Source organism: Apostichopus japonicus, chromosome 20 (assembly GCF_037975245.1).
Source record: "Apostichopus japonicus isolate 1M-3 chromosome 20, ASM3797524v1, whole genome shotgun sequence".
Taxonomy (NCBI): domain Eukaryota; kingdom Metazoa; phylum Echinodermata; class Holothuroidea; order Aspidochirotida; family Stichopodidae; genus Apostichopus; species Apostichopus japonicus.
In genome coordinates, this window is record NC_092580.1 from 15,052,096 (window position 1) to 15,064,161 (window position 12,066).

At 36.9% G+C, this 12,066-nt stretch overlaps 2 protein-coding genes across 3 annotated transcripts; one reads left to right on the forward strand and one right to left on the reverse strand.

Annotated features, from left to right (window-relative positions):
- On the reverse strand, positions 1 to 5,748 carry LOC139961217 (ras-related protein Rab-7L1-like). 2 transcript variants are annotated; one of them, XM_071960273.1, is made up of 6 exons: positions 5,526 to 5,748; positions 3,683 to 3,845; positions 2,646 to 2,717; positions 1,855 to 2,036; positions 1,387 to 1,508; positions 1 to 831 (listed from the first exon to the last, which is right to left on the reverse strand). In XM_071960273.1, exons 1-6 carry the CDS (start codon positions 5,601 to 5,603, stop codon positions 696 to 698), a joined length of 753 nt encoding a protein of 250 aa, XP_071816374.1. In that variant the 5' UTR covers positions 5,604 to 5,748; the 3' UTR covers positions 1 to 695. The 2 variants fall into 2 exon arrangements, with proteins under 2 accessions (XP_071816374.1, XP_071816375.1); XM_071960274.1 differs by lacking the exon at positions 5,526 to 5,748 and adding an exon at positions 5,374 to 5,517.
- A 111-nt stretch (positions 5,749 to 5,859) lies between these two features.
- LOC139961219 (coiled-coil domain-containing protein 115-like) lies at positions 5,860 to 11,992 on the forward strand. The gene is made up of 5 exons (XM_071960277.1): positions 5,860 to 6,138; positions 7,840 to 7,946; positions 8,160 to 8,284; positions 9,522 to 9,683; positions 10,921 to 11,992. The coding sequence occupies exons 1-5, from the start codon at positions 6,028 to 6,030 to the stop codon at positions 11,079 to 11,081; spliced, it is 666 nt and encodes a 221-aa protein (XP_071816378.1). The 5' UTR covers positions 5,860 to 6,027; the 3' UTR covers positions 11,082 to 11,992.
- The last annotated feature ends 74 nt before the right edge of the window (positions 11,993 to 12,066 follow it).

Here is a 12,066-nt window from a genome sequence, read left to right on the forward strand (position 1 = left end):
AATCCTTGATTTAACCATGTCATTTCCTCTGCCCAAATCAATTTTTTTTTTTCAAGAATTATTAAGATTAGCACCACATGAAATATATCATATGTAATACACATGATCATGGATTGTAATTTAACAGACAAAATAATATCTGAAATATTACAAGAGCACTAAACGGAAAAGTTTGCATACCTGTCAACGCCAGTGTATGAGACATTAATAGAAGAATGTATTTAGCGCTAACTCATGTATTGATGTATCAGGATTTGTCCCGTGTTTGCCACAATGATACGTTGTCCTCCAGCAAACTAAATTGTCCTGATTTTCAAACAGGTTAATCAACATATGTGATCATATAATAAAAGAATAATTGATTTTGCTTCTACATTGCACTATAAATATTGCAAAACATTGAAAACAGTTCATATCACGTCTCTTTACGTCATCAATGCATCCTTAAATTTTTACAAATTTGAGATTGAAGTTTTGTACAAGTTTGTGATTATAATACTATTTACATGATATAAATTGTATGGGCAGCAAAATGGTTTGGATTCAAATATAATCAGCAATTAATCAATACTTATTATTCATCTGATGATAAATTCTAACCAAAAGACTAATTGGGTATCTTAATTTGGTTAAAATACAAGGTTAAATTTGTTACAATTTTGGTGATTAAATGTTACTGTAGTGGCTAAAGTTAGCTATATGGAGCAACAGAACCTTGAACTATTCTCTGGTTCATCTGGAAGCCGAATATTGCCATCGCTGGTGGTAAAGAGATCGGTTTTGCACATGTTAGATTTATTCTCAGTCTCCAATATCCTCTCCACAAGAAACCTACAAAAAAACAAAGAACATGCAGGCATGGTTTGAAGTTTTGCAATTTGTGATTTGATTTGACATCAAAAGAGGAGCCATAAAGAGAAGAAATGGGAGTGGAGGGGGTGGGAGGGGGAGGTGGGGGTTATTGTAACATAACATGACATGGATAATAAGACACACTGCTTTATGCTGTGGTTCTGCAAGTCTGCATCTTCCCCTTTGGACTGTTTTTGGTTTTGTGTTTACTAATAGTCACTAGTGCAAATAAAAAAAAATCTACTATAATCAAGGTTTTCTGACATTTAGGGGAGACTTCCCAATTATTGGTCAGAGAATCGTTTCTTGTTTGGAAAATAGGTTCTGCCTATCCCCCCCTCCCCTCCAATAAAGTATTGGGCCCCATAAAAAAGTCAGACTATGCCCCTGGGTGAAATTCCTTAATAACTCAAATTTGGTATTGTAATTCATCCTGCTCTAGCAAAATTGTATTTAATGGTATGTCACCTAGACAGTATTAACCTAATTCATGTTCTTTTATAGTCATCCTTTCATACTAAAAGATGTACTCACATCATTGGTCCTGCTATGTTGGTGTTATCCTTAACAGATATTGTTGACCAACCAATAAAAGAAGAGTCCCGGCATAAGGATTTTATATCCTCATCTTGAATGCGTCTGTTCGACAGATCTGTCTGAAGTTAAAATTTAAATAAAAGAAATTGAATGAGAGATTTTATTTGCTTCTAATATAAATCATTCTTTTTTTCTCAAACTAAATAAATAACTGTTTGTATCTTGGAATATGTAGGTTAAAATACCTAGTATACATTTTATCAGAAGAGTGGCTATGTATCATTGCTATATAGGAAACCTTCAACATCAAAATTTATTAAATTAAAAAAGATGTACACACAGAAAAAGGTTATACAAAGATTAAAAAATGCTATACACGCAGAAAAGGGTTATAAAAAGATTGCCTAGCTGACAGGTAAGCAGGGCTATCATGTAACATGTGTCACATTTATGTACTGTATATACCTTATTCCCAAGAAGCATGCAAGGGATAGGGCGGCCATCTGGCAGTTGTACATTCTGGTCGACATCGTGCTTCCATTTACCTACGTCATGAAAGCTCTTGGCATCACTGACGTCAAACATAATGATGCAGGCAGAGGCTTTCCTATAATACAGTTTAGTGAGGGACCCAAAATATTCCTGTCCTGAAAAACGAAAAAGGACGTAAAAAATATGTTACTAGTTTTCCCTTGAGGAACATATATACTTATTGAAATATTCTTTTAGGTAAAAAAAAAAGAAGAGAAAATTAAGTAAAATCATCATAATAATTATAAATGAATGTGATTTAAATTATAAAGAAATAATTCCTATGATGGGACTGGCATCATAAAATCAAAACAAAATTAGATACTGTGAGGCAAAACATGAGAAAAATTAAACTATGAGATGGTGAAGAAAGCAAATACACATATTAACAAAAAAATGCAAATACAATGTATCCACTCTGCACATACGCTGCAAAAATCTATCTTCTTCCAAGGTTTCTTCCCTTGATTTCACAAAGAGAGGTGGGATATGGGGGGGGGGTGGGGTGTGGGGAGGGTTGTCAGGGGAGGTTCTTTGATTTGTTATGTCACATTTAAGTTATGACCTGATAATGATTCTATTATATGGTGATCTTTGAATCATTATGTTTATATGTACAGTGACTTTGAATGAATGACTCACAGATCCTTGCTGCTAGAAATGGCGGAAAACACAGAATTTTACTGCCAAAATATGAAGCCTGCAGTTACTAGTGAGTCACTTACCTGCAATGTCCCAGATCTGTAATCTGACGGTCTCTTTATTAGGCCTTTCAATCTTTTTCAAGGCAAAGTCCACTGTATGGCAAAGAAAACAACAAAGCTAAAAAAGTGATGAGGGCTTTACTCTAGACCTACCAATACCTACCCAAACTGCGGTTCATAATTAATCTTGAGCACTGTAGGTCTATGTCAAAAGGTCACATATTGTATGGACTTTTTTTCGGAGAAGTGACCATTATAATTCGTCCCCAGATAACTTATATAGTATTAAATTAAACAATCAAAATGTCTCAATGACTATTAAACGATCATGCTTAAAGGTCATCAGATTTGGCCCCAAATGTTAGCAATGCTGCTAAAACCTTTCGAAAGTACTTTGCTAAAGGCTCTGATCCCAAAAATTTGTTTCAGCCATTGAGCATTATTAAAACTAGATACTTCAATTTATCTGGGTGTGGGTTTATACAATGTTTACATTCACAGTAAAATACATGTTGAAAATTACTAGCATATTTGGGGTACATACATACATGATTACCTTTATAAGGTTGCATGGTAGTATTACCAGACCTGTCATGACTTTTGAATGACTATAATCACGACAAAAGTAAAAAAGTATTATAGTTCCTTGAGTACAAAACTGGCTGCTTTCATTTTTTATATGTACAATACAGCATCTCTTACACTAGTTACGTTTACCTCACTCATTACACAGCAACTGAGCAGAACCTCGTACATTACACAGCATCTGGGCAGAACCTTGTAGTAATTTTTACACTTTTTTTGAAAACTTGTAAGAAAGTTTGTTTTAAAGTAAGTGTCATACCTTGACATAACACAAAATAACATTTGGGTAAGATGCAAAAACATATATTTTACTTCAAACTGTACATTAGAATTTGTTCAACTTTTGGAAGAGCAAACATATTGATCTGAGGACTTAATCCATTGGGAGTGCATGGTGAACATTTCCATATATACTTCTAAGAACTTTCAGGCTTAACCTGCCCTGTGCAGTCTCAGTAGTACAAAGATCTTACCGCCAATCGTCGCCTGGAATCTGGTATATTTACCATGAACGTAACGGAAAACAAAGGACGATTTTCCAACTAGAGGATTGCCTACAACTAGCACTTTGAACAGCTTGTTATTATTTGATGGGTCATCGACAAGATTGCTAGTAGCATCTCCCATCTCTGTCACCTGGAAGAGAGAAAGAAAATGCACTTAGATGATGAACAAAAAACTGGCCATAGTCTTCCAGAAAGACAAGAGATTAAAAGTTAGTAACTTCTATAGCCTACTGAACTGTATCAAGCAATTACTTTAATAATCATGCAACTGGTGCCTTCATAAAATAACTGCCCAGTTTGTTTTGGGGTTTTCGTTGTTTTTCTTAAAACGTTACGACTTAAATAAATTCAATGACAACAGTATAAAGTATTTAACATGCCTATATAAGTACTTGTAACCTCTGTTATGAGCATGCATAGATTCATTGGTCTACAACCAGTGGTGGCCGCCCCATCTACAATATTCTTCAAAAACAGGAACAAACAAACAAACAAGGCAACAGTTGTGAAAACATCATTAAGCTCCCCTTTCATAAATTAACAGTGCTCTCTTTTCATTTTTGTAATTAAAAAATGAATTTTTCATTTAGAAAGATGCCCTTCTGTGGAGAAAATGTAGAGGAAACTGTTACTTTACTTGATAGAGGATACCGGCCCACTTTGTTGACAAATTTAGAAATGATTCTAATCAAAAGGTGTCGCTTTATATTGAAAACCATTATAAGGGTAGTTCTAAGAACGGTAAGCCAGGCCTTACACTGATAACGTCGAACCGCGCGTGAACAGGAAATAATCTCCAAAAGCGGATATTTGATAATATGTTCCTTTTTTATTGATTCTGAATAAAACTATAACTTTGGTTAATTAAAATGTAAAGGCATAAATATAAATTACGGAGCCCGGCCACTGTTCTACGTCTGTACTCTGTAGACTCCGGATGATAAACTTAAACTCCCCGATATGTCTTTAGGAGACACTTAAACCCCTAGCTGATTTTAAAATAACAAATTACGACGCGATACACAGGGCACACGCTCTGCCCTTGAACCTGATTGGTCTAAACTTATAACTCACCCCTCACCAAACTCTTGAATGGTTGAGTGCCAACCGGATATGCAGATGAGCACATGCAAATCGGCACTCAACCAATTTGAACCAGTTTGGCTGTCTTCCGACCCCACAAACCGAATCATTTAAAACAAAACATCTGTATGCTTCTAATAGCGCGTGATTCATAGCCCGTCACACCACAGAGCAAACCACCACAACGCGAGCCATGTGTGACGTCATAATAACAATAACAAACTAGAATACGCTTCACACAAGTATAAAAATTGTGCTACAGAATGCACAGAGTGAATCTATTTTATCAGGAAATTTTGAGGTGATTTGGGGGGATCAATTAGTCAAAGTCACATATATATGTACCCCTTATTCCCCTCTACAGATCATGCCTATACTGGGTTAGCTTAGTGCCTCTTCAGAGTACTGACTGATATTCTTGCAATCCGTATACATCATTAACGTTTGCCACTGTCTTATTTTGGGCAAAAACAACTAGGCCTGTATTAATGTAAAATTCCAATATATGCCTTATTATACTGGCTATAGCTTTGCCTACATACAATGCTTTCCGTCATTTGATTGTAATTACATACCATTACCAGTGACACGCAGTTGGCTAAATTTTGTCGATCTAAACTTTGTGTGGCACAGGCAAAAACTGTCAACGTTGGAAACAAACGTCAGGCCTAGGACTATATCCCCAACCTAAAGTTAGACCTATATCATGGGTTCTATGTCAACATACCCTTGGACTGCTTGACTGTATGTTTGCGTCGAACTGACGTTTTTGTTCGCAGTAGGCCAGGACGCGAAATCCATCCATACACGTGATGCAGAAACACGATGCAACAAAATAAAAGTACCTAGGTCATATTCTCATAAGAATAACACTTTTCAAGATTAAACTGGTCCACTTATTATGATAGAAACTATTTTGTAGTATTATCTAGCTAAGCCACACCTCCATCTTGTAGTTGTACGTATAACATGGCCTTGGGCAGAGCGCACAGTGAACTGTTAGGAGGCGTGTTTAGACTTACGGTTTGGTCCGCCTTGATGATCAATGGGGTGGTACTTGAACTAAAGCCCCGCCTGAAAATTAGCAATAACAAAACTGATTTTATTAATCATAATCTAGCTACCCAATGTACATAGTAAATATACACTTATGATCATGTGAAATATCTTGTGGGAAGATGCCCTCAGTATAAGTTTTGTAACTGCAAGAGTAAGTGAGTTTTTCAAACATGGAGGTGGCAAACATCTGTCAAAAACTTGATGAAGCAGCAATTAAATATTTCGAAATTCTCGAGGAACTTACCGAAAGGAAAAAGAGACTTCAGGATGGCTTACGAGAGGTAGACCTAGGCTAACACACTGGCCTATACTATAGTACTTGTACTATGTAGCCTAACGTTATTGTAGCCTAATTAACTTACTCAGAACTGTAGCCTAAGTTAATATAACAGATGGTCAATGCGCATTCTAGAACTTTGTGGCCTTTGAATTTTGACCATAACAATCCCGTGCTAGAGTTCTGTGTGTGCGGTATGAATATACTCTATAGCCTAGACCTAGAGTAATGATAATTGTGTACAATGACGGACGTGGTACTGATGATGGTAGGCGAAGCATATTACTCTTCAAATAGGATTTTGATGGAGACGCACAGCATTTGCAGTATATATATATCTGATGTGAAATTCTAAAAGGTTCCCAGGTCATACTGTAGCAAAACAAAGTGTGTTAGTGTTGAAAAAGCAAAATTGCAAGATACAAATAGTTCTAACTATATACTATAGATGTGTGTCTCTGCATCTTTGCTCTACAAGTCAGTTAAAATAGGAACAGCTTTTTATTGTCTGACGCAATTACTGTAAAATTAATGGATACCGTAATTTTCTGCACACGTTACTTTCCGCTGAAACAAAACAGTGTTTTCCGCACACAAATTTGTCAGCGGAAAACAACGTTTTGTTCAGCGGAAAGTACCGTTTTTGTGGGAGGAACAGAATGACTTACTGAAATGATTAGGCACATGGAAGGATTATGGAGGATGGAGAAGATAGCATTTAACTGGCAGGATAAAATGTAGCTTCGAGACTAGATTATTATTAGGATAGCTAAGGTTGTAACTTAGGCTGTAAGCACTAGCTTAGGCTGTAAGCACAAGTTTAATTTTAGTTAAACAGCGCCATCTTATTTGGTTGTAGTTTTCGATATGGCTAAAGGTGAAAAAAGGTGAGCTGCCGTGACGATTTGGTCTCGCTAAGTTTCATCCTTTAGGGGGCGGGCAGAGGGGGAGGGGTGTCTTTTGTGATATTTTCACATTAACAATAACAGAGTACAGAGTGAGAATATATAGGGCTATATAATATTATGCCTCATACTCCTTTAAGTGATCCCTCATTACAAACACCCCAAGCCTCCTGTAAATTATAAGCAGCTTAACTGTTCTAACATGAACTCAGTCTAACCATGCTTATCGACGTTCTTTGATACTTTCTCATGTTATTTTTATCATCATGAGGAAAAATATAGTGTACAGGTAAGTGGAAGAAAAAGTTGTTTTCCGCACAAGATTTTTTTCCAGCGGAAAGTAATGTGCGGAAAGTAACGTGTGCGGAAAGTAACGTGTGCGGAAAACAACTGAAACCACAATTAATTAGCCTTACAGTACACACTGCTTAATACTGTTAGGCAAAATTATATTCACTAAGTACAGTTTGGTTTTTAATTAGACCTATGCTCAAAAAATGGGTACCCATGGATGTACCAAAGTAAGCAAATGGTATTACCTGGGAGAACATAGTGAAGAACTAAGTACTAGGCCTACTCTAGTCATTGCTCTCACTTGTAAGGATATGAACTAGGCCTATAGCATACTGTAGCTTTACCATACCTTGTACAAGTTACCATACCTTGTACTGTTAGAGGACCAAACAGTATGTTAGTGAGTGAACCTTGTGTGCAAAACAGTGAATATACCTATATGTTTTCAAAGTATGTGGCATTCTTATCGCCAGTAATGATCATTTAGGATTCATTTTGCCTTTCAGGGTTTTTTCAGTCTTTCCAAGGCTAGGTACTCTATGGGATCTAGATCTGTGGGATCTTTGCAGTATAACACAACCAATATGAAGGCTCTGGCATCAGTAGAAGTCAGGTTGGTTTCATAAAACTGTTTTATTTACCTGATATTTGAGTAATGAGCTGTGCATGTTCTGTAGTTATTTTGAAGTTAATTGTTGGGTACATGTTGACTTGTAAAAGTAAAGTACTTTGTATTACAATACGCAGTACAGGTTTGACCCTACAACGGCTGATCATTCTTGTCTTTACCAAGATAACCTTTTAAGTGACTATCATTTGCTTGCAGTGATGAATGTGGCAGCTGCACATTTTTTCATCAAAGACGAGAACCGACTAAGAAAACTGCCAAACAGAAGCAGGCAGGAAGTGACAAAGACAGAAACGCGGAAGTACAGTCGACCGAATCACAGGGTAATTATGCAGACAGTATAGCCTAAAGGTCACTGTGCTGCGTGTAAATTGTAGCCATAATAATCCAGTACAGAGATATCTGTTGAGGGATTAGTTTATGAGTTTGACAGTGGTTTGCTTGAGCTGATTTGCTTGAGCTTGACACTTCAACTGCACAGATATGTAAAGCCACCTGAATGTGGAAAGGAACTTGAAATGAAATTGATGTGCAATGCTAATCATATGAAGACTTGCTCAAGGCTTTAGGCAAGGGTTAGCATATTCAGTGGTTTACCGGTAGGACACTGCATCCCTGGGTGGGGAGGAGTTTTGGGGAGCTCTTAGGGAAGGAAGATTCATAATATTGCCAAAAAATTGCAATTGAAGTCAATATTGGTACTTGTTGCAACTTTGTAAATCCAGTTAGACAGCGTTTTCTGCCAATCTTGTGGGGCTAATATGCAGCCATGAATCATCTTTGTGTGTTGAAAACGATAACATCATGCCTCAAATACGGCCATGTATAGTGATGCGTACTATGTGTGCACTTCTGTGGTTTGTGTGTCACATTACACAGTGATTTATTATGAACCTCACAAAAACCTCAACAAATCTGGACTTTTATGTTTGCTGGCAGGACAATGTGTGTTCGTTTGCAAAAATGGAACAATCACGATTAATCAGTATGGTAAGTGTACGTCAGTCTTAAGACTGCATCCGTAATAGGTACGTGTCTCCTTAGCAGATTTCTATCAAAGTTGTGTAGGGTTGTGTATCTCACTCGTTATCACATCGAGGTAAAGAGCGTGATTTGCTCTGTTTCTTCTTTAAATTCATCTGGTGTAAACTGTAAACAAAGTATATATGGCATAATATGAAGAAGATGTTGATTGTATAAATTGGAAGTTATTAGTTATAACTTCGAGTGTTAGCTCATTGGTTAACGCCGGTGCTTTTCAATCCTAAGGTCCCGAGTTCGAGTCACTCCAAGATTAATGCATGTCGTCCAGTTACAGAGCTGTTGACAATTGACAATTCATAATCATGGACGTTAAATATGAATCTAAGAGACTGACTTCGGTCAGCTTGCTGCTTTGATAAGCCAATGATGGCTTCTTCGCGAGTTCTTGCTTGCAGGAGGATCTAATATACATTCATAAGTGGGAATGTGTAACATTTTTGTATTCTTTGTATGGCAAAGGTCCAACTCTACAGACTTTTATACACTCCTTTTTTCATTTTCTTCTGCATACATCAGTCAGAAGAAGGAAGGCAGAAGAGAATGGCCCAGAGGAATCAGAGTTGGAAGAGAGAATCCAAGAACTCTCCATAGAGGAGGTTACTATCCAAGATCCACTAAAGTGGTTTGGTATTTTGGTCCCAGCAGCATTAAGACAGGGTCAGAATGCCTTTATAGAAGGTAAATGTATACCTTATACATATTTATCTTCATATTATATCTAATTTTTAAATTACAGTTTTACTAGATTTATGTTAATCAATGAAGAATATAATGTATATTTAAAACATGTAAATTTGGTTTGAATGAAGAATATTTAATCATATTTATGTTTGTTGACATATTGAAAGCTAATATAGAGTCATATTATGTTTCATTAATTGGTATAGCCCAACAGTATATCATTTAAGAAATAGTGTTATCCACTCACCAGTGCCACCCCCACCCCCCCTAACCCCACCCCCTCACCCCCCAACAAAAATGGAAAGGGAAAAAAGATATCAACCACACTCATGGATTGTGTATGCGATAAAGATCTTAGAACTACTGGTCTACTCTTTTCATATTTAAGAATGATCTCAAAAGATTCTTGTTATCTGTCTCTAGTTGTATGTCTGTATGTAGAGAATTAATCCGTTTAGTTAAGCTGCATCGGTCTGAGAATAAGTTTAGGAATAGTGTTTGCAAGATTTATTGGTAATTAGCAGGAGGATAATAAGATGAAGAGAAAGATACAGAGATGAGTTTAACCAACTCTGTGAAAGCATTGGCAGTTGCACAGATTGGGTGTCAAAACGTTATGATCTCCTAAGGTATAGCTCTATCCTTTGCCTTGCTGGGCAAACCCACCCAGATGGCTGGCTTCACAAAGTCTGCTAATTGACTACACTTTTCATCATGTTTTTGCCATATTTCAGCTGTAATTACTTGCAGCATCTGGCTTGAAATAGTCATTGCATAGACCAGGAGTGGGCAACCTTCAGCCAGTGGGCCACATATGGCCCGCCAGTGATTTTTTTGCGGCCTGTGAGATGTCTCAAGAAAAAGAAAAAAATTAACCAAATTAACCAAAAATTACACCATCACAAAAAAATGAACTAGCTGCTTAGAATTTATTGGCACTAATGATGCTGTCATGTAGACCTATTATACCCATTAATTATCAACTGTACTGCATTGACATTATGTTTTTGTGAATACAGATTAAGTACACACACCTATTGCTTGAAAGTCCTCGGAATCAAAGGTTTGAAATCAACAGCAGGTTGTTGGCTAGGTGCGGCCCAGTAAACTTTTCACCCATTATATCTGGCCCATTCATTCAAAAAGGTTGCCCACCCCTGTCATAGACGTATGGAACCTCCCTGCTGCTCATGTCTTATTGTTACTCTCTCTCTATTCTTATTATGCTCCCCAGCTGTTGAGCAGTGTGTGGAGATTGCAACCCTCCAGAATAAACTGATGGCTACACAGCTGGAATATCAAGAACTCATGAAAACTAAAATGGAGCTAAATGACAAAACAGAAAATGTGGATGATACCGAAGAAGGTGAAACAAATGTTGGAAGAACTGGATAATGATGGCGCTGTTGCTTTTAGAGGCACATTGATGTTGTATGATGATATGAAGCCCGAGTGAGATCGTGTTTAAGGAGGTGTTGCCAAAATATGATAGTCAGAATCTTGCAAACCAAGTTGGGGTAAAAAACACAAATCTAATGAGAGTCACAAAGATGGTGGACTATTGTAGGGAAGACATCGGGTAAGACCGTAAGAGTCTGTTCACGTGTATTTCAAACCTCTTGTTTTTCTTAAAGAATAACTTCAGGTAAAAAGATATTTGTGACAGCTGACTGGAAGCAACATTTTTTCAGTGAAAGTTGCATATGAAGATCCATACAACAGATAAGATTTCTAAGAGGGTGGAAGTATTTTGAGGATGGCAGTAATAACAAAGAACAACATTTGTTAAAGCACACCCTCTATCTAGAAAACCTATTGGGAGGCTATAGATACAAAGAAGTTTGAAGAACGTAGCTAGACAACGTTAAAAATGTGCATTTCAGGATGAATTCTTCAACCCGTCCAGATGAGCACATCTACGAAGATGAAAAGGCACTCTGACATGAGGAGGTTTGAATGAACTTTGGTAAACAAAGTCATTGAAAATATGATAGAATGTCACCACTTATGGTTAGGACATACTTTAGCAAGTTATTTGTGATCACCACAGCTCCAATTGTAACAAAATGTAGTTATTTGTTGTCAGTGAGGTTCCTGCTCCCTGCATAGCTCCTTGCATACAAGTTATTGATGTTGTGGTGAGTAATACCCCTCCCCACCCCTCTTCGTCTTTGTTTTTAGATTAGTTTTAATTTCAGAGGAAACAATGATAACAATAGAAGAAAAGAGGCAAATCTGGTAACATAATGCATACAATATTTATTGCTATATTGAAACAGTGTAATAGAATTTAATACCAAAATAAATACTTTTATAGTGTCTTTTAATGAGTACAGTTTGCAACCCAAGTAACAAGGACTTGACAAATGGAATCACACTC

Coding starts and splice junctions, on each gene's coding strand:
- LOC139961217 (XM_071960273.1), bottom strand. CDS start 5,603: ATGGATGGATTTCGCGTCCTGGCCTACTGCGAACAAAAACGTCAGTTC. Junction 1,509..1,854: donor GCATGCTTCTTGGGAATAAG/GTATATACAGTA, acceptor TTTTAACTTCAG/ACAGATCTGTCGAACAGACG. Junction 832..1,386: donor AACATAGCAGGACCAATGAT/GTGAGTACATCT, acceptor GTTTTTTTGTAG/GTTTCTTGTGGAGAGGATAT.
- LOC139961219 (XM_071960277.1), top strand. CDS start 6,028: ATGGAGGTGGCAAACATCTGTCAAAAACTTGATGAAGCAGCAATTAAA. Junction 8,285..9,521: donor ACAGTCGACCGAATCACAGG/GTAATTATGCAG, acceptor TGCATACATCAG/TCAGAAGAAGGAAGGCAGAA. Junction 9,684..10,920: donor TCAGAATGCCTTTATAGAAG/GTAAATGTATAC, acceptor TATGCTCCCCAG/CTGTTGAGCAGTGTGTGGAG.